The 26,831-nt window shown below is 39.7% G+C and overlaps 1 protein-coding gene across 1 annotated transcript in view; it reads left to right on the top strand.

The window, feature by feature from the left end:
• The window catches only part of cdk14 (cyclin dependent kinase 14), a 113,325-nt gene that overhangs the window by 49,948 nt on the left and 36,546 nt on the right, over positions 1-26,831 (top strand). Inside the window, exons 3-8 of the mRNA XM_061082003.1 lie at positions 360-605; positions 3,440-3,534; positions 4,104-4,183; positions 6,852-6,946; positions 9,675-9,737; positions 21,614-21,737. Of these exons, the coding sequence (XP_060937986.1) occupies positions 360-605; positions 3,440-3,534; positions 4,104-4,183; positions 6,852-6,946; positions 9,675-9,737; positions 21,614-21,737 (703 nt within the window). The remainder of the gene's footprint in view (positions 1-359; positions 606-3,439; positions 3,535-4,103; positions 4,184-6,851; positions 6,947-9,674; positions 9,738-21,613; positions 21,738-26,831) is intronic.

Consider the following 26,831-nt stretch of genomic DNA (forward strand, 5'->3'; position numbering starts at 1 on the left):
AATCGTACGGATGGGTAGGTGTCAGAGATAAGGTGGGATTTTGTGAATGCGCTGTATGGAAGCAGCACCAGCAGCAGTCTGTGGTGTGTGTGGAGCAGAGCCGAGCGAGACTGGAGCTGTTTTGATCAGAGAAAAGAGAGACTCTCATCTTAGGAGAAAGGTAGCAGCAATGCTCTGCAGGGAGGGAAGAGACCAAGGCTGACAGAGAGATGAAACACAGGCGGCATCCAGAAGACAGGGGCACAGTCAATTTTTGGCTGTACGCTTGTAATCGCAGATGGATTTTGTTTTTTTCTCTAATGCTCATTTTTATCTTCTCTCTCCCTTTCTTCTCTCCCTGTCGTCTTGCTTTTTGAAAGATATGTGTCACAAAGATGTCCACACGCAGCTGCCAGGGAAACGACTCGGTCATCAAGCCCCTGGACACCATCCCTGAGGACAAGAAGGTGAGAGTTCAGCGCACGCAGAGCGGCTTCGACCCGTTCGAGAAGCCGGCCAGTCAGGTGAAGAGGGTCCACTCCGAGAACAATGCCTGCATCAGTGCCAAGAGTTCCTCCAGCGGCAAGGAGTCCCCCAAACTGCGCCGACACTCCAGCCCCAGTTCTGTAAGTGCAACTTTACAGAATCATATACAGGAAAGGGTTTCTAAGTGGCTTTGAAAGTCAACAAATTCAGCATCTTTCTTTCTTTATTCTTGTTAAAATAGTAAACATGGCAATCACATGCATGTTCCTATACAGTACCTGATGGTGTGTGAATCAGTAGCAAGAAAAAAGCCCAGGAAAACAAATAATTATTTGTCATGGTTAAATGTTTATTTATTTGCATTTATTTAGCGCTTTTCTACTGTTGATGAGCACTCAAAGCACTTTACAGCTCCGTTTCACACTCTTTCACACAGTGCATCTATGTGACGCACTTTCTCTGTCACACTTTTGGCACAGCCGTCAGAGGCAGTCTGGGTTCAGTATCGTGACCCATGACACTTTCAGCACAGGGAAAGAAGGAGACTCGGATGGAACCGACATTCTGGTCAGTAGACGACTGCCTCAACCTTCTGAGTTAGTTTGTCACTAACGCTGCAGCCAAACTGACAGCGGCTTAGATTCCTGATTCTCATATCTACCATATAACTTAGCAGACATCTAGGTTCATCTCAGACTGTGCTGTCCTTAAATGTCCCAAATCATCACGCTAAATTTACCACGGACCGATTTAACTTCTCAATGATGAATGAATGATTCCTGAGGCAATTAAACACACCCTTGCTCAATTCAATACAAAATACCACACCTCAGCAAAGGAATATTCTACTAGATCCCAGTCACGTTGGCTAATGATGATAATTGGAATTTGTGTATAAGATCTGAGCCTTGATACCATTATGTCTCTGAGCTCTGCAGGCTCCTTGCTTCACCTCATGTCTTCCTGTGAAACGTTTGTTTCTCTACACCTGGTTTAGACTTCAACTACGGTTTCAAAGAAGAATTCACCCAAGCAAAGAACTACATTTTCATGAAGCAGAAGGTTCCTTTGTTTGACTTCTCTAATAAAATTTGCAAACATTTCCATAGTTCTGTTTAATTTTGTCATCGAATTGAGCATAGATTGATAAAGAAAAGAAAGAATGGACTCAATTTTAGCATGGGGCTTAGCAATGCACCGTAGCTCAAATTATCACTACACAACTGATTAATTAAAAGGAATATCACAGCACTGGCTTTGGCTTTGACGTGGATTTTCCAATGCCGTCGAGGTGCCAATTACTTTCTGTAGGTCTCCGTTTTTTTTGGCACCTTTTCTTCATCTGAAACAAAAGTACCAGCCTGTGATCGTCCACATGGTTAATTAAAGTCAGTTTGCAAATAATATGATTTTCTCAATCATGCAAATGAGATTTTCAGGTTTTTATACGTATTTGGTTCCCTGTTAATTTAGCACCAAACGGGAAATGCATAATGAATGTGCACACAAATAAGATTTAATAAGTGTGATATGAGGCTTGACTGACTGCCTGCCAGCATCACTGCAGGACACTAATGAATAGCTTCAGCCAGGATTATGAAAATGTGTAAATTGGCCTTGTCGCAGTCGTTTTCAGGCAGTGCAACCGACTCTACTCTCTGAGAGCAGTTCACGGACGAGCACTTGTGTTGAGATGAGGGATAGTGGACTCCTCGACAGATTCACTGGGAGATATCAGGTTTTAATCAGCACGGACACTTACTGTCAGTTGGCCAAGTTGGAAGCTTCCGAGTAGAAAGTGCTTTCCACCCCAGCTTTTCTCACTTTATCCATTAAGTGTCCATTAGAGAGTCCCGTGGCTTTTTAAAACAACATCCTCATTTAGACCTCCTCGGATGTCTTGTTCCTTTTCTTCATCCGATTCCCAGGTTCCTTGCTTGTTGCCTCCACCCAGGAGTTATGTTTTCATCGCTGTATGTCTGTTTGTCAGCAACATTACACAAACACTATTCAACAGTTGTAAATGAAACTTGGTGGAAGGGTGTGGTAGCGGTCAAGAAAGATTCCATTAAATCTTGGCATGGATTAAGACAAAGGGGGAGATCCAGGAATCACTTTCTGTGCACATTGTAAGATTTACGAGGGAATGATTCATGGATCTTACAAATACAAAAAAATCTGTTTAGGGACTGATATCCGAGTGTGTGGAATTTGGTAAAGACCCAAATAAATGTGGATTTGAACACGAGGGGACCGTTAGGCCTGGGCGGAGGTATGTGCTCTACTAAATGGCATTTTAGTATTCGCTAAGCTACGATGCTAACACATCTTCTACTATTCATTCATGTCAAACACCAATGTAAACAAATTTAGGCAGCAGGCATCTTAGTTTTTATCAGAGCAGCAGTAGTAGCAGAAGAATAGATCGACTGAAGTTTCAGCGAGGGAACTAGCCTCTGTGGCTAGCGGCCAATATTTTACAAAATCTCTACTTTCACTGCTTTGAACTTCTGCGTGATAACCTAAATAATTTGAATAAAGTAGTTCATGAACTCATAGGTGTAAAAATAAGAACTCTTCAGCTGTGTTTCACTACCTCAGATACAATAATCAACCTTTTACCAGTTGGGATGAAGATGTTCAGTCTCGGGTTTTATTTCCTCAGAACTGTAGTTATTGATTCTTTCCTCAATATATCAAGACAGGGAAAAGTGCTAAAAGTTACAAGTCGACTAATAAATTAAAATTCCTCTTCATATTTCTCACATGGAGACTGTGAAATTCTCTCTCCTCCTCTTCTCTGGCACCACACCTCCCTGGTGATGCAGCAGGAAGCCTCCAGATTTTAATATCACTCATAGGCATGTAATGTCTTCTGGGAAATCCTCAGGGACTTGTCTTTTTCTGGGTTACTGAGTTGATCCTATCATATTACATTTTCATATCGTCTTTTTTCCTCTTTTTTTTCTCTCAGCCCACAAGCCCCAAGTTTGGGAAGGCAGATTCCTATGAAAAGCTGGAGAAGCTGGGAGAGGGATCATATGCTACAGTGTACAAGGGGAAGAGCAAGTAAGTAGAGTGTGCATGTCAAATCACAGTTTAATCCAGTCTCTCTTCTTCACAGTTCATAAGAGTCACTCATGCAGGCGGGGATATTACACTTAATTATACAGGAGCACTGCTATAACTGAAAACATTGATTAAATGGAAAAATGAATAACAGTAACACTTCATATTTTTATGCAGATTTTCTGAATACTGCATGCGTGCAATTCCTTTTATTTCAATCACTATAGATGGTTATGGTTATGTTCCACTTTATTGTGGGTGCTCCTCTCCCAGGCTGTGCTAATGAAATCCCAGACAGTCCACGCACTTAATGTATGAAGCTCCACACTCTAATCGTCTCTCTAACCATGTTTATTCTGCTGCAGCAGCTTTGATTGGTGAGCTTCATTCAGGTGTAACCCTGTGGCCTTGTACCCTCGTCTCACTCCGCCGCTGCTAAATTACATTCCATCAACTTAACTGTTTCTTACTGAGCCACAGCTTCACCGATTCTTCAATAGATTCTATTATTATGTCAAAAACCCAAAATTACCCTACTCATATTTTGTTGGTGTGTTCGTCGTTGACAGGGTGAACGGCAAACTGGTGGCTCTGAAGGTGATTCGTCTGCAAGAGGAGGAGGGAACGCCCTTCACAGCCATAAGAGAAGGTAAAAGGTTTAAGTAGAAATAAATCTTACCATTACTGGAATTCTGTATCCCTGCTTTAATACATCTTTATTACATCTAAAATCAGTGGAACTTAAGTGTGTCTAGGTTTTTATTGTTTACTGGAGACAGCATCCAAGGCGCCCAGAAGCGATGCAGGCAGGCGTGTGCTCAGAGCCGAACCTTTTTTAAAATCCTACATAAACAACAGCTGATAAAAGGTTAAATCTGTGATGCTCACAAAGAAAGTGCCTTTATCTTCTTATTATATATATCTACGTAGCCTAATGTTGTTTGGGAACATGAAGACAGAGACACATGAGGATGTGGCGGCCAGTAGCTCAAATGTTAATACATTTTTAATTGAATTCTATTAATTAATCTTTTATTACTTATAATCACGTACAGGTAGAAGACACCGAAGAAGATGTCACAAGAGTTTGTGGTGAATAGAGCAGAATCACTTCCTGTTTGACAATCCGCCTTCAAAGTAATAGCACAATGTGCGTTTTGTTGCTGCAATACTTGATACCTAGCTGAATTACACAGCTTTTTTAAGTTGGATCCATGGGTCTGAAGATTGTGTTTGTTAACTGCTTAACAAAAATCTGAAATAGTAATGAAATGTAGGAAAACATAAAGCAGATAAATCATTCAAACTTAAACCACACGCGTGAACTATAATAAATATATTTCAGTTTTATTTTATGAAAAATGCAGATAAACAGGATGAACATATTGTTTTTTAACTTCACTCTGCACCATAGATTGTTTCTAAAAAGCTCTGCACAAAGGGTCCAACAAACAGATAATACCAAACTGTCAATATATTGTAGAACTGTTTGAGGAGGACTCACTAATGACCAGGAATAACTGTAAAGTAGCTCAGAGCATGTTTGAAAATAAACAATAGTTAAGAGAAGGATTCTGTATGTTTGAGCTTTGTATGGTGTGATAGAACTAGAATCATCCTGGGCTCAAAACAAAGTCTTTGTCTTCACATTCCATAATCCATACCTCAAATGTGTCCTCATAAAGATAGATGTTGGCCTACAATCACACACACACACTCTCAGACACACACACACACACACACACACAAACACACACACACACACACACACACACACACACACACACACGCACACACACACACACAGATCAGAAAGGCACTTTGAAATGAACTAATTCAGCAATTACTGAGCTGGAGAGACCACTACAGAATGAAATAATGTATCAAGTAGAGGAGAGCCGAGTGTGTGCGAGTGTGTGTGAGTGTGCGTCTCCATACTTATTAAAACTAGACACACTCGTGCCCATTACCAGGGATGGGGTGGATGTATGAGAGCAGGGGAGAGGGTATGATCTTCAAGCTGGTGACAGGATCCTTGAGGTGTCTTTCTCTCCTGCCTTTCATCTGCTTATTTGATTTTTGTTTTAACAACCTTTAGGTTCTCATACAGGATGAATGTATTCATGAGGTTCCATTACTCGCCAGCTCTCTGAGGATCTGTCCGTCCACGTTCCCCTATGCCCTTGAAAAAGAAGTTTGTGTTTGCTAAATGAACGACATTGGCAGCCATCTGAAAATCCCATTTATGTCCTATATTAAAAATTTAACTTATTATGCGGCTCTCGCATTCTGTCCCAGTGAAACTATTCCCTGAATTGCTACACTGTGGCCAAGCAGTTATTTGTCTGTAAATATGTCCAGGTGATTGTTGGAAGCAGAGCAATTCAGTTTGTTGCATGATTATTATTTGAAAATGTTCTTGTAAATCTTCTCCGTTCTTTATTATTAAAAAAGTAAACTTTGTAGGCCTGAAAATTACCACTATGGGGAAGTATTGGTGGAATATTTCAAATGAATTAGTGTTATTGAAATACAGATGCTTATTAATGAATTAGAATGGTATTCTGAAACCTTTACCTAGGCAAGAGTGAAATAATGACAATGATTTGGCCGTCTACTATTGATATGAATATGACGCTGATTATCTTGATGAAAAAGGAACGTCAATTCATCCATCATGAGTTTAGTGTTTCTGTGTTGAATGACAATGTCGACTATCATCTTAAACAGCAGGATGTGAAGCCTCTGAACAATATGGCTCCTGAAGGGACACAGCTCCTGCTTGGTGTAAAGACTTGTCTCTGTAAGAAGCAGTTCATCGAGCTGTATAGAATTTTAATGAATCAATAAGAAACTGACCCCTGTAAACTCTATAAGCCTTTGGATTGTAGATCCAGTTGATGGTACACTGAGTGAGATCCATGAAATCTTAATTGTTGGCTCAGTCCTCCCTAATTGTGGAGCAGATGAAGGGAACTACATGTGAAAGTCTTAGTTCGTCTGTCCCAGATTGCGCTGATCACACCCGGCCTTCTCAGTAACAGCTTTGCTTGTAAAGTAATGGGTGATTAGATCATCCTCCCTGGACACCACCTATGAACATCTATTGCATCATAACCATGTTGAACAAATGAGTATGAGAACTTCCAGCGGTAAATCCACCCTGTATTTTCTCTGTCTGTTTTAATCTGTTTCAATCCCCTGTACTATGTAGTGAATTCTGATGGTGCTGCTAATGAAGGATCATAGCTGGTTGTCTGGTATCTGGAAATGTGCTTCACACAAACTCTTTGTCTCCCTCTGTTCTGTGACCGCAGCATCTCTTCTGAAAGGCCTGAAGCACTCGAACATCGTGCTCCTCCATGACATCATCCACACCAAGGAAACCCTGACTCTGGTCTTTGAATATGTGGTGAGTTTGCAATCTGCCACACTGACATTTCTCATTCGGGCCACGTGTGTGTGGACCGCAGAGGGTTGGAATCAGGTTGAGAATCAGTTTTTTGTATTTGTTTAGAATACAAAAAACAGCTTTAAAAAGAAACTGATGAGTGATTGATTTGTCTTCTAACTGATTTAGTGTCAGTTTTTAATATTTGACCCACATAAATGTGAGCTGTGGATATTTTGACTGGCACACTCATGGCTACTGTAGGCTACAGTAATGGTTAGTAAAGGGGCAGTGGATGGACGTGTAAAACTGGATCAGTTTTATCAAAAGCGCGATCAGGCAGACCAGAAGTGACCACACACTCTCAAGATCAATACACCAAGCTCAGCTCTCTGAGAGACTGAAGAGCAACTTCATCACAGAATCTGCTAAATTAACAATGCAACGATCCAGTCAGCAAAAATACACTCAAAAGAAGACTCAATGTCTCAGAGGACGAGAAGTTGTTTCTAACCCACTTTTCAGGATTGGAAACGAGGCCAAACTCTTGAAGAAAGACGAAACACCAGCAACTCACAGTGGATGACTGAAAGAAGTCTTATTTAATGAGGAATATGAGTTTGAGAGTTATGAAAGGAACAGAACACTGTATGTAAAGAGATACGCAGGAGATAAAACATTACCACAACTTATCAGTGATGGTGAAAAAATGGTTGGAGTTATCAAGTCGGGGGATTGTTTTGCCTTCTCTGGAGTTTAACACCTGCAATGAATAGACTTCATCCAGACCAGGGACACATGTTTGCAGCAGGATGTGGACCCCAAACACACAATGAAGACCAAATGAAGATCAAGGAGTTAGAAAAGTTAGAGGAAGTGTCGTCAAAAAAGTAATGAGTTCATCCTGCACAATAAATATCGGCCATAATTCTGTATTTACCAAACTGAAGCTGCCGCTCTGTCAGTAGACTGTGTGAAGCTTACCGTGCTGTTATGAATGTATCTGAGCGGAGAATCTCCTGCTGCGTTGTTCATGTGTGAGAACAAATTCCGGAGAAAGTCCTGACCCAATTGTGTGGACATCCTCTGGAGTTCATGTCTGACAAGGGCTCATGTTTTCCTTTTGAGATGAAGAGCTTTTTCTCTAAATTCTACCCAATCCTCTGAAAATCTAATCAATTATTTGCCTCAAACACAGAAGATGTTAATCAACATCTGCCCCTTTTCATATGAGAAATAACACTTCACCTAAGACTTGAGAGAGAAAACAAGTTTTAGACTTCCAGAGGTTCAAGCCCTCTGTTGTCTCCCTTGCATCTTTGCAAATTGAAAACAACTTGTGATAGCGCCGCAGAACGCCCATGTACAAAGTTGCCTTGAGCATCCTGTATCAGCCTGGACAACATTAGGTGTAAAGATACAGCTGGAGACTGTGTTGTCAAAAATTCTGAGTTACGTTTTTTTTATATCTGGTACATGACATACAATTTAAAATTGATAAATCAGCGTGAAAGCACCTGATAAGCTAAGTTTCCACCGGGGGAGCTATTCTCAGGAACTAAAATCCTTTGCAAGAACTGAAACGCAGGAGCCAGGGGCTAAATCAAGTGCTGGGGAAATCTTATCACCCTCAAAAATACTAAAGTACGACCCCAACGTGTGAAAATTCCTGATTGGTTTAGTACTTTAGTACTAGTTGGGTTTTTGAATACTCAATGTTTCCTATTGCTGTAGAGTTCCTTGATTTTGTATACCATCATCATTGTTGTATAGTCTTCTGCTTTACCACCCCCTGGTGGACTGGAGCTGAATGATTTGATGATTGTAGTTACCCAGTTATGCATGTGATAATGAATCCCAAAAAGACTGTCTTTGGAATATCTACCACACAAATGTGTTGAATGGCTGGATTCATGTTGATATATCATCTTGTGCTCGGTACTGTAACCATCCTGTGCTGTTTTACATATAAAGGGCTTTTCAGACTGGAGATATGAGTCTATTGTTCTCCTCTCAGGCTAATGATGACTGACAGGAAGAGGGTGACATGTAATGGGGAAGGGGATAAAGACACAAAGGGAAAAAGGCAAGGAAACATATCTTAGGGAAATGGAAACAGATAAAAGAAAACTGGTTTTGAGTTAGACTGACAGGTACTGTCCATCCACGTTGAAGCATCTGTGTGACTTGTTCAGTGGAGAATGCTAATCTGTTCACTAGGGCGAAGGGTAGGTCAGTGTAACACTGCATGCATGTCAGTGGATGGAGATTATCTCGAGAAATGATCTCAGCTATCAAGCAAATCACCTACAGATACTCCAATAAGAGCAACTGATTTTTGTATTTGGAGTTTCCACATTCAGAACCTCTTTTATCTCACAGTTAGGAGAAATGACACCCAACCACCATGACATCAAGATTAATGTTGGCTTTTGCTGTGGCTCGGGAGGTAGAACGGGTCGTCCTCTAAGGTCGGCGGTTAGACCCCATTCTCCCCTTCCCTAAGTGGCAAAGTGTCTCTGGGGCGAGATACTGAACTCCTAATTGCCCCTGAGGGCTGAGCCGGCAGTGTGTGACTGATGGGTGATCGAGAAAAGTGCTGCACATAGATTGTTGCTGCATTGTATGAATCTATGTGTAAATGGTTGAAAGGCGAGAAAAACTGTAATGTGACTGGTCATCTAGACTCTAATTAAAACTTTTCCATGTTGCTCTATTAACATTTGGTTGTTTTGTTTTGATCTTACAGCACACAGACCTGTGTCAGTACATGGACAGACACCCTGGGGGCCTCCATCCAGACAACGTGAAGGTACAGTACAGTTTAATCATCCGGCTCTTAAGAAGTTTAGTATGATAACCATATGATAAGAACATTATCTTACGGCCTAATAATAAGTTCCCGGAATATAAAAAGAGCTTTCTCCCGTGATTAACGCATGAATAGAAACAGGCAGTAGTTTGACCTTGAAGCAGTTGGTCTTTCTAATGGTTTGATGGTCGTCAGATGAAAGATTTTTCTTTTTCTTTTATTCAAACTTTTTTCTCGAATTTTTTTCAAATGTAAAACACTGCGATTAGTCTTTAGATGACTTCAGTGAGGAGAAAGTTGCTTTCAGCTTTCACTGCAGGCGTACCTGTAACTTCAATGAGCAGTCACAGCTACAACAGAGGCAAACCAAAAAGTGCAGTGGACCCATCACTAGATTTCCAGATGTCTGGTGCCTTCCCTCTCCAAGGAAGGAGTGTTTTTAGTCAATTAGTCAATAAGGCAGTAACATCTGGTGTATCTTGACATTTCATTCCATCTTCTAATATCATGAAACCTATCATAGTTTAACCCAGACTCCGTAGACCGAAAGAAAAAAGCAATGTATCCAATATGCTGTCTTAGTATCTTTTTTTTACCAATTAAATATTTAGCATGTAAAAATAACAAGTGTTCTAATTTATAATATTTGCTGTTATCACTGTCATATTTTGGAATCTAGTCCATTCTACTTTAGTTTAAATTGATTATGTTATCAACAGTATGACGGCCAGTCGGTGCATTTGGAGGCTACATCCGCACTGATACATTACAAAATAGGATTTAACAAGATATTAAAAATCAATTGCTTTTTTGAAAATGATGTGAAAATGTTGAGAGTAATTTGCAGCCAGAGTTTTAATTACTAATAGCTAATAAGGGGCTGGAGCACTCCGGAGTAGTTTAGTGTAGACAGCAGGTGTGAACACAGCAGAAGTGATGTGTTTTAATGAATAAAATCTGTTAATGTGGATATAGCCTGAGACTCCGATATATGAGGAACATAATTATCTGCTGCAGGAGTCAAAGCTGAACAGAGTTTTCAGATTTTCATAATATACCCATAATATCCCTGCAAACACTGGTTATACATTATTAATCATTTACCAAAGTGAAACTTGAGGCCCTAGACATTACTTCATCCTTTTATTTTATTTTGTATTAGATTACATGCAGTTTAACTGAGACTTTTATCCAAAGCGCTTGAAGACACTTTTAAGTTATGTCTCTTTTGGGGAGTGTAATTGCCTCACTGCCCATTTGGAATTCAAGTTTTAGAAAGTGCCACTAATTGTTCTGAATTATTTGGAAACAAAAAACCTATTCCAGGAAGTGGAAGTGCACAGGTCTGGAAAACATCCCAGAGCATATAGAACAGATCATATGGACATCGTCAATGTCTGACTAAATAAGGAGAAAACCTAAGTAACTTAATATCTAAACCGAAGCTAAACCTCACTTAAATATTTTTAGATCTCTTTTCTCTATGTTTATTCAAAATGTTTCTATTATTTATAAAATCCCTTCATCCTGATGTTAACTTTAGCTCTGTAGCTGACATTAAGCAGGTCACAAACTCAGAGAGAAGGTGTTAGTGTAACTCATCCTTCACTTTCTCTCGTGTGACGAGGGATCAGTCTCTCGTGTAGGAGGCATTTAAATGAGCAGGTATAAAGAAACAGTGTCAGAGTGAATGAGGCCATGTGATGGTGTGGGGGGTGTTAGTATGTTCTGTCATGCAGGAAAGTGACAGTTCAGACTTCATCTGTTCAATAACAGCTCGTACCTTTTGCCACTGAGGATTTACATAAGTAATCTGTGTTTTTCCTGCTGACAGCAGCCTCATTGAGATGCACATGAATAATTTAGGATTATTCTGAGAGTGCAGCAGAGGTGTTGCTGGGCCCTGCTGACTTTGTTACTCTTTGGTGAAATGTCTGCGTTGTGACTTCTAATCTGATTAAAGGGTTTGTGCGACTCTGTTTGTGTGCAGTCATGTAATGCTGACACCACTCCGCATCAATTCAGTGGATGTGTTAATTCATCACGATGCGTGTGGCACTTCCTCTGTTCTCGAAGTGTGAATTGAATTGTCTGATTGCCAACATAATCTAACTGGAATGTAATTGTATTGTAAAATACAGAGTTAAGGACATCACATGGTCAAAGGATAGAAGTGCTGATACACATTTGATAATTTTCACCAATGATTAAAGTCAATGGTTAAAGTCATCAAAGTTATGGTCAGATAAACACATTTTCCAAAATTTTCCCACAAATCAATAAATCAAATTTAATTTTTGTAGCCAATATTCATGAATCAAATTGTGTCTTATCGGGCTTAACAAGATGTGACGTCCTCTGCCCTCATCCCCCAGCAAGAGTTAGGAAAAATTACTGCCCAAAAAAACCCAAAACATAACAACATAGAAGCCTCAGAGGGAGTCACATGTGAGGGATCCTCTCACAGGACAGAGAGAGGTGTAATAGATGTCATGTGTGACAGAGCAACAAAATAACACTATTTACTACATTGATGAGAAAGGACAGTGTGTAACATAAATGGAGAAGTGTATAAATGTTTTAATACGAAACATAAAGTCGGACAAAGATGAAGGGAGCAGTGATGACAATTGTAATGATATATTTTTTCTAAGCAATCAAGTTGTAATTATAATCCATAATCAGTTGCCATCACGGTCCTGATTTGATCCTCCATCACGATTCATAACCTGGCTGCAGAAGACAACCATATCATCATGTCATAAAAACGTCAGAAATGCACATCACCTGTTGGTGAAAAATGTATTTTTCAGGTGTCCTGTAAGAAAATTGAAAACAACCTTAAGCTTTTATGAATAATAAAATATTTTATGATTTTTTTATGGTGAGAATGATGTCCTTAAACCTCACTATGATCAAACAGTGAAATAATTAAACTTTTGTAATCAATCAGATTACTGACTGGATTTACAGATTATTGAATTTAACCAGTCTTCATAGACTTTATCCAGATATATGATGTAATGATGACTTCATAGTGAAATTGAATTGACACATTATATAAATTTGCAAATTACGCCTCCCCCAATGCTTTACATTTTTGTATTTTAATAAGTGTCTTTGAAAAAGCACAGTCGTTCGACTCTCTTAGTTATCAGTAAAATAAAAAACTCTCACTGCTAATATAATCTTTGGTCAAGAACCAGAGGGATGTGTTTGTGTTTGTGTGTGTGTGAGTGCGTGTGCGGGTGGGTGTGTGTGGGTTTGTGTGTCTATGTCTCACTGGAGTTTTAGATTGATTCAAGTTTCTGTTTGATGAGCCAGAGTCAGATCTATTGAAAACTGTCTGGTTCAGCACCATTGACTTTTTTTTCTCACCCTTGATCTCGGCTACAGTTTGTTAGCACCGCTGCTCTAATTGAACACAAGCGAGTATGACCTCATCCAGATTGCTGCTGACGTGTTCTTCTGATTAGATTTTGGCCGAAGGACCACATGTCAATGACATCTCTATAGATCAATGAGACACTGACACTTACAAACATGTTCACGGATCAAATAACAGTTAGCGTCTACTTTAACAATTACATTAGCAACTGAGTCATCAGTGTCAGGTCAATATGAAGGACAGATATCAGCAGGGATCTGGGTGATGTACAAGAGTAAAGTGTTGATATTGTTCTAGGATCGCTGCAGTGACCTCATCATGGATCATGGCGGCAGCTGATTGTGGATTATGGTTACAAATAAATTCCTTAGATAAAAAATACGCCTATTCTCACGTTGCCATTAGTGGCCGTACTGCAATGATTACAATCTTCTGTACTGCTCCCTTCATGTCAGATATTTCTTTCTCTAACATTTCCTTTTGTATAAACATTATTCCACAGATCCATATTTCTCATGAATGTTGAAAATATTATTATTTATTTGACATGCTCTGTTACTGTGACTCTCTCTGTGGTTTCTACATTTTTATTGTTTGTTTTTTTCCTGCTAAAATAATTGCTTTCTCGGTAGTTTAAATAATTAAGGGCTATACAAATACATTTGATTGATTGATTAATATCTTTACACCTCACTGAGACAATTAAATTAAATTAAATTTGTGTAGCGCCAAATCATAATGTACATTATCTCCAGGCAGTTTACATAGAAGGCCTGAAACATTGTAGAGAAACCCAACAGTTCCCACAATGAGCTGCACTTTGGCGACTGGGATGCGTGTGTGTCCATGTAAGAGCAACTTTATATACATGTGTATGAAAATAAAAATGAATGCATGTGAATATGAAAATGCATGTATCTGTGAGTCTCAGTTTACATATTACAGCATTACAATACTTTTCACAGTCTTGTCTTGCATAGGAGATGAGTATTGAGATAATCTAATAGGCAGTAAGATATTACTGTGAATGTAAAAATGCAGAATGTTAAAGGTTAAAGAGAACCTTGTCGTGGTGCTTGTTTGTGTGATTGACAGGCCTCTCATCCAATCATGTTGCTGTTTGCATGGGGCCTCTCCATCCAGATGACACTTTTTACCGGATCTAGATTTACTAGCTTCAGTAAGTGCCAAGAAGAAACATATGGGAGACAACAAAGACCCTCAGCCTGTGTTGTTCTGGGGTCCGTGCAGTCGCGTTTCAGTCGTGCTATATTTACACACAGAGGCCCTGCAGTACAACTACACAGCAGCTCATTAAAACACAAGCCAATGACAACTCTGCCCATATCTGGAGCTTTATGGTCGTGTCAGCCCAGTGCCAAAGCGCTGCTCTCTTGATTCAGGCCATCAAGGACAACACTGTAAAGGCGTAGTGAAAAGATAAGGGATCTTTTCATGCCTGCTGGCAGATGGTTGGATATTTTCACTCCATTTAACACTAGTTTGTTTTAGTCGTTTTACTCCCTCACTTGTACTCATTCCAGCAAAATGCTGCTCTGGAGGTTTGTCAGCGAAGGCAGACGTGTGTGCTCTGAGCAGCACTCTTGTCAATGTTGTGTTTTTCCCAATCCATGATGGCCTCACTAAAATGTTGTCCTTGCTACAGTTTGAACTCAATTATTGTGAACTTAAATTTCAAAATATCAGCCTTCCTGTCGGCGATGATGATTACACTTTCACTTTCACTGTCACTAGGTTTGTAAAGACGTCCTTGCCAAAAATCAAGACTGTTGTTAAAATATCTGGCAGCTCTGCAAATAACGACAGTTGTTTCTGTGAAGCAATGGCAGAAACAGAGTGCTGTTGATAGTGTAGCATTATATGAGCCTGCTAGGAAAGAGTTCAGTAAAGATAGCCGGGCAAACACATATGTGACTTTGTCAGTCTATTTATTTTTAAATGTGGTTTTCAAGTTTAGATGTGTGAAACAAACCGTTATTTCTCTGATAAAAACCAGTCTTCATTAAATCACAACAATGGCCAACTGAACATACCAATACTGATTAATAATAATACAAATGTTAATAAGAAGGATGTAGTTATGTATGAGTCTAGTATTATTGTAAATGTTGCTAAACATCATGCATATTTAAAACAATCTAACAAAAACAAAACTAAATTGTTAGAAAATTCTATAATAATAGCTTTATAACATTGTAATGATATTGATATGATGTTTCATGCCAGGAAAGCACATTGATATCAAGCAAATGTGGTGAATTTTAATCTACATTCGCTTTAACATTCAGGCAATTATGTTTCGAAGAGTTATCTTTTCAATCATTAGCACAGTTTTGTTCATTATGATCAATAAAATAGATAAATTGTGAATTAAATGAGTTGTATATAAAATTCAAATGCAAGTATATGTATGATCATCATAATGGATGAATCATTTTCTCAGCAGTCATTTTTCTTATAATGATAAAGAGCCGTGTAGTATTCCACAATTCATATCTACAGCAGGAGTTATCACTCAGGGTCAACTATGGGCCAGTCTGTTTTATTAAAATGACTTAGTGAGTTTTATCAGATGTCAGGTGTCATTTTTCTTATTAGTTAGTTTGTACTAGTTTAGAGGCAAATACCTACAAAACCTGCATGCTAACACGCTAAGCTAAGACATAACTGCTAAACATCAGCATACTTTGTTTTTGTCACGTTACTGTGCTGGATTTACGTTTAGCCCAAAATCTAAACTACAATTGACTATAACACACATTTAATTAAGGGAACTTTATCTGTGTCGGTGTCAAAAGGTACAATCACACAGTTAATGAAGGACTTGATTTCATTAAGTATTCAGTCGGCCAGTTGTCAGTTTTCCATTCTTTTTTGATGACCACATGACTTTATCATCAGGTCCATTCCTCCTCTATTCAAGTCTTATTTGTAATGAGTGTCATTGAGTTCACTGAGAGTGATCATGTTCCCCAATTGATACACTTTAAATTCAGGCTCTAATAGAAGAAACATTTAAGTGCTGTTTTGTCCATCAGTACTTTTGTACCGACTCTAGTGGAGCTTTTCGACTATTAATCTCGCTTTGTTGTGTCCCAGTTCAGTCAGCCTTCATTCCTGATGCCTCTAAGCTTGTTAGCTTAGTGTCTTGCATATTAACACAACTTTTGAACCTCTCTTTTTTATCCTGTGTTACGTGAAACTAAATGAAGCCCACTCAGCCGCTGTCACTTTGATAAGTTGCCTCATGCGTCGCCACTCATTGAATATCAGACAAATTGCTCCGCTGCCTTCAGCTGATACGTTACACAGAGCCAATCTGATCCGTACATTTCCACAACACTCATCTTCCTGTTGGCCCTGGGCATGATGGCAGTTCCGTCATTAAAAGAAATGGTCGCATGTTCACCGGTGTGCTGATGAATGATTGGTGCGCAGGCAGTAGGGTCACTACTCAGGTGATAGATTATGTTAATAGCTGATTTAAATATGATCATGCTGCTTATTTGCATCATGATTAAACCCTCACACATGCACAGACACATTCTAGAGATTCCGCCGGGCTTTTCACTGCAGTGACGGAACGATGTGTTTTTGTTGTTGATGTTATGAGCTAGGTTTACATTAGAAGAGTTCTTATTTGAGCACAGGAGTGTGTTTTAGACAAAGAGATTTTTAGCCTTGTGTAATGTTGGTTGAAAAACCTTTGAGGGATTTTTTACTTACATACGTGTTATGACAATGAGACTCTGCAATGGAAAAAGAGAACAGTAGAACAAAGTAAAAGGTAGAACAGTGTCTACTTAACAACTTTGGGGGAGAAGCCAAGTCACAGAGCGCATTGCAGTAGGAAATATCAGTTCACTTAACATTCTGTCGCTGTGCAGCTAATTGCAGTGTGAATTTGGTCATTAATGTCGTGCTGTGCTCATTTTACAATGAAGAGCAGTTTACTGATCAAGAGGAGGACTACCCAGCCACTGACAACAGCTGTGTACTGTCTCCTGTAAATGTGGGGTGGCTTTATAACAAAAATCATACAAAGTGGTGTGAACAATATTCTCCATAGTGAAGGCCAGTGAACTTCCTGCAGACTGCTTTCTTGAAAACCTGATTGAGAACTGAAGAAAAGGTGGTACTTTTTCTGAAGGAATTATTGAAAAGTAATCTCTCAACAGATATGCAGTGATATTTTAGGTGTGAAATATGAGCCCGTTTTTTGGAAGCAGTTTGTGATGTATTATCAAATATCATTTGCAGATATCAAACAGTGGCGCCGTCACTTCTCACAAATGACTGTCATTCACAGATTGTTGATAATAAGTAGTGTAGGGTCCTTGCATGTTTATGAATAACTTGTAGTTATTGTGTTTATTTTGATGAGTGAAGCAGGAGCACCAGCTGCAAATTACAGCTTTTATGGAGAATATCAGTTGGAATCGGCCCCTGAGCATAATGCTGCTGTGCATGTTAAGGATTGTGGACATCACTTGTGTATTTTTTACTAATAAAATACACTTGTACTATTAAAATGAAAGGTTACTCATGGCTCCTCTCAGGGTTCAGTCCCATTGCTGGAAGCCTCCAGAAACCCATTAACGTTTTACATCAGTTCTCTGTGGAACCTTTTTCGTTGAGGAACCCTGTTTTACAGCACGGTCTGGAGATGTTTAGGGTGCTTCAGAGAACAATATCCTAAGGTTGTTCAAGGACCTTCAGCATATTTGAGGTCCATTATCCCTCATGCAGCAACTACTGGACCCTGAAAGATCTGCTGAATATTAAAATACACTCATCAAAATGCTGAACTGTGAAAGAATTACTTTTCAGTGAAATGGCTACAGCTTTACTAACAAACCAGCTTTGTGGCCTGGTGCTGTCAACATCTGTTCCAGCTGCTCTTGTTTTGTTTGACTGACAAGGGAAAACCCAAAGTCAATCTGGTAATGCAACAAATCCTCAGATTAGATCATCAGACACCATGGATTTTGGCATTTTTTGCTTGAGATATGAAAATAATTGCCAGCTGTTTCTTTCACAGCTTAGACTGCAGGGGGTTTCTTTCAATAATTGTAACCCCCTCTCACTTGTAGCTGAGTGAGTTTGTCTGATAAGCAGATGCCTGATGTTTCAACAACCCCTACCGTTCACCGCTGACCATGTTGAGGCTGTTTGACCTGTAAGAAGATTGGAGATCTCCCTTTCAATCCTCAGCTAAAGGTTAAATCTGCCCAATAAGAATATGCCCCTGTCTTGACAATACACTATTAATATTATTAATATTATTTTCATCATCAATTCAGTTATTCTGATGTCTCCTCCAACTGCCCCGAGCACTTCAGTTTCCCCTCAACATTAGAATGCAGAGATCGCTCCTGTCGAAACCAAACAAAAAAAGAAACGAGGGCTCTTTAAAGAGATTCTGATGTTTGGATGAAAGAGCTGACTGGAGAGAATAAATGACGGTTTTTCTCTCTATTATTGCCTTGCAGCGGCATTTTTTACAGTGCAAAGGCTTTTCATATGGATGTTTGATATACATGAGTAAACACACATTTCTCATGCTAATTTTCTGCGCCGCAGTTCATCTCTCACCCGCTGAGTGCCAGTATGGGAAACCGCTGACCCGGTGACTCTGGATGCCAGACAGGGCCTGTCCCTGATTGGACTCCTCGGTGCTTCAATCCGCCTAATTGGCCACAACTATACGAAAGAAACGAGAGGGGAATGCTGAAAATCAGAATAAAACTGAACTCTGGATCCTCATTATTTGTTGATTGACATGTTTTATCAAATCTCAGATACAAAACAAGTTTTTTTCTATTTCTAGCCCTGACATTTGGTAGATTTAGGGATTTTTGGATACCCATGTTTAAATGCTTGTCCCAACAGCAGCAAATACATGTTATGGCATATTTTTTAGATCCATTTGTTTTTATAGTTGAAGGGAAAATGTTTTATGTCACCAGTAAGATAATTGGCTGTTTTTGTTGATGGATTTTCTATAATTTGATACAAGCTTATTTTTGTTGAATATATAGTTATTATTATTCATGCACTTGTTGGAAAATTGGGGCACCAACTTCAATTAAAGGGATAAAATATAGATAGATAGATAGATAGATAGATAGATAGATAGATAGATAGATAGATAGATAGATAGATAGATAGATAGATAGATAGATAGATAGATAGATAGATAGATAGATAGATAGATAGATAGATAGATAGATAGATAGATAGATAGATAGATAGATAGATAGATAGATAGATAGATAGATAGATAGATAGATAGATAGATGGATGGATGGATGGGCAAAATTAATACATTTTCAGTTCAGTAATGATTGTTGTTCTTTAAAGGAACAATCAGTGCAATTTGAGTTTGTCATTATCACCCAGGGCTGTTTTGATTTATGATACTGCCATATTATACATATTATATTTTAGTGTATGATTCAGCATCTATTAAACCATTTCCATTTCTTTCCATCATGATGCTGTAACTCTTTGGTTCACACTCCAACAAAGTAGGTGTTAGTCATAAGTAGTAAGTATTATTGTCTGTCACCTATTCCCTTCCACCTCCACATGTCTTGTGAGCAATCATTTTCTTGTTACTGTCCGTAGAGGTTGACTGCACAACTTCTCAGGGATCTTACCCGTCTGTTTTTCAAGCTTGTAAAGGCCACTGCGTCATGTTCAGTAGCAGACTGAAGGTCGTGTGTAGGCAGCTCCTGAACATGTGGAGTCGCGCTCCATCTCACACAACTCAAGTCAGAACCGAGGAATCTGTCGGGTTCACAGGTTATTTTCTAGCTTGGTTAAGTATATTCACTTCTGATGCATTGATTTTGTGCTCTTGGGTACTATTACCAGTCAGTTCTAACCTGTATTCCGTCCAAACATATACACAACAGAATATTTATAAGATTACTTTACTTTACTCATTTTGTTCTTTACTGCATATTTATTTATACATATGTGTAGTAAACCAAATGCAGGAAAATGTCCCACCGTTTCATACAATACATGAAACTATGCGTATGTGTAGGCATGCTTCCTTACGTATCCTGCGTCGGATGAGTCGTTTGTGTACGTCTTCAGAAGTTAACGTTATACATCTAAAGATGCAATATGCACAGGAACAGAAGGGCTTCTGTATAGGGGCAGATACTTGCAATTGTCACAACGTTGCTGCTATAGGGGCCTCATATACAATCTGGCACTGAGTTTGCTTTATCTGCTGCGATCTGCCATGCACCATTGGCTAACCTTCTCCAGTGTCGCTGAGGTTCTTTTATCACAGAATGCTCATTCTGAAATTCTTTATGGTCTAACTTCTGTAGTGTGCCCTCAAGTAGAACAAAGTATCAGACAATTACTCTCACGACGCATCTGGTTGTCTACATGAACAAATGTATATCTATACATTTATCTCCAGCCTTACAGTAACTAACTTCAGGTCTTTTTTTACGACCAGTACAGGATTCTTTTTACAAACATCTCAGTGGCAATAATGCAATTCATTATTATCTGGTATAAAAGGGATGGTCAATACAAAATTCCAACAGCTTCCTTCTGCCTCAAAGCATATACTGAAACTCAAACGAAACACTATTTGATGAAGGATGAAAATGTGTTTCTTTTGATCCACTCTGGGTCAAGGTTCAGTGATTCCAACTTTCTCCCCCCCCTCACCACTGCCTTCCTGTCGCCTGTTGTCAGCGTTCCTGCCACGCGCTGTGGAATCGATTCGCTGCCACGTACGGAAAAATGAAAAAGGAGGCAGCAGCCCTGTCCATCTCTGTCTTTCACACTTACATTACATTTCTACAGTCACCTTTCTGTCTCGCAATCGGAAGAAAAAGAACACACACTTTTCTACACCAGGCAATTACTGATAAAACATCATGAGCCAAGATTTATATACGGAAGAGGCAGTGTTGAATCAGGAATAGACATTTTAATTTATCACTCGGACCGGTGCGGCGCTTCCCAGGGATTCAGCTGTGAAATCAGACGTGCTGTAATGTCTCATCTGTTTGATTGCTCTTCAATAGTCCAAGTGCAGAAAATGGTGGTTGTGTTTTTGAGGATGGCTCCGAGATACTGTTTGTGTGTGTGTGTGTGCCTTTATAAGAAAGAGAGCATTTCTTGACAGTATTTCTAAATGACATGTGATGTGCACGTCTGTTCTCATTTAGAATAGAGGGAAGTCACAGCCTTATCCATCAATAGGTTTTTCCACACCTCTCTGCACACGTTAATGTGCCTCAACAGAGAGATGCAGATTAGACCAGAGAGGGATGGGAGGCTAGTTATTAAAGTAACATTTATATTCATGGAAATTATCTAGAGTGTGATGGAAAAATATTGCCCTACTTATAAAATCTGTCTGTTTGTAAGTCAAAGCTCCTTCTATAAAAAGTGTATTTCCTCTTCTCTGTTCATGTGTATGTTCCAGCTGTTCCTGTTCCAGTTACTCAGAGGCCTGTCCTACATTCACCAGAGGTACATCCTCCACCGTGACCTGAAACCACAGAACCTGCTCATCGGCGACACCGGAGAGCTCAAGCTTGCTGACTTTGGTAAGTATGCAGGGGATTGGTGCTCTTATTCTGTGAAGATTTTAGATTTTAAATGTCAGAGTGTCTGTGAAACCTGGAAATTATGTTGATGGTCTCTCACTGTGCTTGGTGTGCCACACCAGTAATTATGGTAGCATAAGATTGCTTAGTATCAACTAGTCACAAATTTCATCCCATGGTACAGTATGATGACTGATTCTGTTTAGCATCCACACATCCAACAAAGATATTTTTCTTTTAGTCGACATGGGTACAAAGGTTCATGCCCTAACTCAGAAAGACCAGGAAATGTCACACCCACACTCGAGCCTGCGTTATTAGCCAGTCATTAACTGAAAACTGGGATCCGAATCCATGCACAACAGAGAAATGCTTGACCTGAACCCAAATCAGACCCATCTCTCAGTCAAGGGCTTGGATCCCAGCATGGTTCCAAACCTTTATGGGTCCCAGGCTGGTAATGGCTCCTTGGGTTTGCATAGACCTGTAAAGACCTCTAAACTCGTCCGTGTAAAATTGTTAGTGGTGACGATAAGGAGGAATGATGTTGTTGGTTCCCCTGTGCGCCCCAGGTTATTGCATTTTGATCACTTATAGTGTGATGCATTCCTTGAGCGATAGCAAGCTGCAGAATCGAATACATGGATTATCTCAGAAGTTAAAAATACCCTCTTGTCTAATTCAGACATATGAAGATTCTATGATTTCAGGAGATTTTTTCCTCTTTTCCCAGAACTGGGGTGGCTTTGGGTGGTTTGTTGGACCATCCTTCCAAAAGTTTGGCCCAGACAGTATCTTGAAAACTTATTTGTCTTCTTGATCTTTTCTTTGCCTGACTTTTCATCTGGTGTTCCACTCAAACAACAAATTTATTGAAAAATTTTAATCAACTTTGCAGATTGCTATGAAAGTTACTGAGCACATTCATGCACCTGTCTGTTTGAGTCAAAGCCTAGTAGGTGTGTGTGTTTCTGAATGTTTGTTTGTGTGTGTGTGTGTGTGTGTTAGGAGCCCTGCCTGAAGTGGCAGCATATGGCTTGTATCCATGCTCGGTAAACACTGCCTACAAGGCTCTTCTGGCATCCTGGGGGGCAGACAGACTGACAATCCAGCCTTCTGTACACTTCATCCATCCATCCATCCATAAATCCTTGAAACCCTCCCTCTCCTTTACCCAGTCATCTGCTCCACCCTCACACCCTCACACCCTCACACCCTCCCGCCCTCTGCTGGGAGGAGGCTTCATTAATATTGCAAACCTTGTATTAGTGCAGAAACATTACCGTGAGGGAAATGAGAAAGAGAAAAATAATGGACAAAATACAAAATGAGAGCAAGAATGGAAATCCCCGGTCTGTTGCTGGAGCTGCGCTCATCAACAAGCACACACAAAATACAGAATCAGCCTTTGCCTGAGGGGTGCCAGATGACGAAGGTGAAGGCCACTGGAGTGTGTGTGTGTGTGTGTGAGTGTGTGTGTGAGTGGGAATTGTGTGGCCGCCAGGGCTCCCTGTGGTCCCAGGCCTTGGCAGCAGGAATACTAACGGCTGACAGCTGAGGCCAGTGGCGCTGGTTGAGAGGGTGGAGGCAGAGTATCAACAAATGAGGGGCTGAGGGGTATAATGAGGGAGGGGAGAGCACTCAGTGTGAAAGAAGCCTGATAGCAGGGAGGGTACAGAGATGAGGGATGGCTCTGGTGAAAAATGTTATTGTGACTGCAAATGACAGACGAGGATTCTGTTAGAATGGATAAAATGTTGGTTGTGGTCGAAAAGTCAAAATATCTTCTTACCACTTTTCCTTGACCTCGATGGAAAATATCATGAGACCACGGAAGGAGTGAGGGAAGAATTCATAAGGAGTCCACTGCAGTGCAGAGAGAATCTGACGGCACTCTCACAAGTTTTTTTTTGTAAATACACTTTATAACACTTGTAAGATAAGTACAGTGACAATTAATGATATATAGTCGTGCAATAAAAGTAAGATTTTCTGTCCAGACTGAACCACACAAGTCAGGAGGTTTTCAGTTCATACATGTGGTGCATTTAACCATCAATTATTCATAGATAGCAGCAACAAAAGGGAGAGACACTGTTGAAAAGATAAACACAACAAAGGGATTGAAAAATATAATAGGATGAAAGGAAAATACAAGTAGAGAAAGTTGAGTCAATTAAATATAAATTAGATAGAAAATAAGGAACAGAGAAAGGGGCCAAAGTAATTTATATTCAGACATAATAGAATTTCACTGGCATGGGCACTTTTGATATTTTTCTTACATTGAATCCATAAATGTGTTGATGCATTACACAGAGTGCTTTGATAAAACAACACAGTATTTAGTGTCTATTGTAATGATGATATTGTTAAATGTCCATTAATAAGGCTTATTATCCAATATGTGTTCAAACTCAGAGGAAAGAGAGGAAATGGTTCATCACTTTAAATGTTGCTACAACAAGCCGTTGTGGGACGGTATCATCTCCTATGGTTTTATAAATGATGACTCAGTGTTTCCTATGCTGAAGGAGATAAGAGAGGAAGTATCGAGGCTGCTTTCCTTAGCATTTAGAGAACTCTAGCTCTTATCACCGCTGCCACTTAGATACTTCATGGCACTTAGTCAGGCACCGTCCTAAGCGAAAAAGACAGTTCGACCACAAGCTGCAGTTCCCAGAAGATTCTTATCAAACTAGATGTATGGAAGAACAGTGGTGCTGCTCTGACCTATGTGAGCGTGCTCAGCTAGTAAACTAGACCTCACAAACCAGTGGGGCCACATAAAACATGGAGGGGGGGGTTCACCTCTAGCTGGCAGATTCTTCTTCTTGTTGCGTTTACTTTTAAATGACCTCTTTGACCTTAAAATGTCCACGTTACCAAAGTTTTGCATGATATTTTCTGCACATATTTGGAAAGAGGAGAGGAGCATGTCCACACTTATAATGATACTACTGACCATTCCCCACTGTTAATAGATGGTATTTAAGTTTTATGTTATAGTAGTTAGGCCGACCATTAGCTGACTTAAAGGGATGGCAAATTTTTCTTCAGCCAAAGAGGTGAGGGTTCCAAACCCCTGCTGCTGGCTGTGGAGGTGATCCAGATGCTTCCCTCTATTCTTCTGTGGGTTTACTCACTTTTTAATGAGCCGCAAAAACAACCAAACACATAAAGAGACTTAAATGTGACCACATGTTACATATCAAGGATGCAACTAGCTGACTTAAGCAGCGTGTGGGGGCTGATTTATATTGTTTGTGTATAGTGGAGCTGTGTGGACTATTATCTCTGCACACAAACACCTTCATACTAACATTACCTACAACACTGTGTTGGCTAATTCAAGAATCACACTCCTATTCAATTCCTATGAGGAAAGTAAAATACATTTTTTGTTTTAGTATAAATTGATCAGATTTCCACTGTTACCTTTTGGTGCTGAATTTGTGCTAAATAAATAAAATTAATAGATTGTTTAATTATATAAAAATAAAAAAAAGACATGCCACTCTACCTCAAAAGCGTTTGACAGGTGTGGGGCTCCACATGGTAAACCTTTTAACTGCCCCAGGTCAATATGGTTTTGAGATAATTGTAAATTTCAGTGTCAACAATGGTCTTTTCTCGTATTTAAGTAATGGGTAGAATATGTACACCACTTGCAGCTTCTCTCCTTGGATGCTAAACGAATAGTTTTCACAGTTCCACTGGTAATAGTACCTGGAATCCCTAGGGCTCCTTATATCCGGTGATATTGTAAGAGACATGTTTCAGGGTCTCCTCCCTTCACAGTACCTTTACAAGACAGCATCTCAATCAAATGCACAATCTAATTGTTATAGTCAGTTCGTTACCCATACGTAGAGAAAGATTGACAGATAGATGTGTGGAGTAAATTGACAATCTTGCCTCAGTAATAGGGAATATGGGAGTGGGCATATGGTCTATAAGCATCCAGTTTGTTTTAATTGGACCTGACAGCAAGAACCATTCAGCATGTTGAGCTGCAACATGCAATAAAATTGGTTTAAAGCTTGATGACACCGGCTTCAGCAAGTATGTTTTGAAGGGACTGAATTGCAATCAAATTATATTTTCTATTAAACTCATGAGGGTTCGTTATTCATTTAGATATTTGGGAAGTTGCAAATACGTGGCAAGTACAGAATTTAACTGATGTAAAAATGTTAAAGACAAGGTTAGGTTTGGTTTACAGAAAAAACACAGTGTTCTGTACCAAGGACCATGAAGATGGCATTTTTGTTTTGAAAGAACATTGGCTGTCTGTCTGTTTATGTGCTTTTAAAGGAATTGGAAGAGAGAATGAGTTGCTCAAGGCTTCCACAGACCAACCAGCCAATCGCCCTGTTTTATTTGTTGCACACCAGCGATAATAAGATTAATATGTTTAAAAACATATAGGTTATGAACCCTTAAGGACATAGGTGTTGGATTAAAGGAAAGTAAATGGTAGTTCAGTAAATGATCGCAGCTAAAGAAGCTAAATGTGTTTAGATGTGTGTGTTTAGTTTCTGGGCCGTGGTTCTGGTGCAAAGTAACAGCTGCTGGGATAATGATGTGTGAGGAGTGAAGCAATGTGACAATGGTGCTGGAGGAATTTCTTCAGGCATCTGCAGCAGACTGTGTGCCTGTCCCCAGTGTGCTGTTCCACCCTGCGCCTCACAGTAGCACCAGGACGAGTGGGCTGTGTGAGCGCGTGTTTGTGGAGTGTGGATTTTTGGAAGTTGCAGATGGTCGTTTGAAGTCCATTAGATGAATAGAGGGCTGCAAATGTGTGCGTCAGTGTTTTTTCTGTCCCAACCTGAGACCAGACTGAAAATAATGTGTGTGTGTTTGTGTGTGTGTGTGTGTGAAATGACCTGATTGGTTTCATGTAGGCCACTATAATGCAGAGCTCATTACCAGCCACTCTGTTTCGGGAAATGAGCTGGGACTATGGCAGGTGGTGTAAACACACACACTTATTTTCAGTGAGCCAAATGCAATGGCCATTATCTGTTATTTTAGAATATAGGACTAGATGGTGAATATCCCTTGTAGGTTTGATAGTTTTCTGCACAATTT

Source organism: Limanda limanda, chromosome 11 (genome assembly GCF_963576545.1).
Source record: "Limanda limanda chromosome 11, fLimLim1.1, whole genome shotgun sequence".
Classification (NCBI taxonomy): Eukaryota; Metazoa; Chordata; class Actinopteri; order Pleuronectiformes; family Pleuronectidae; genus Limanda; species Limanda limanda.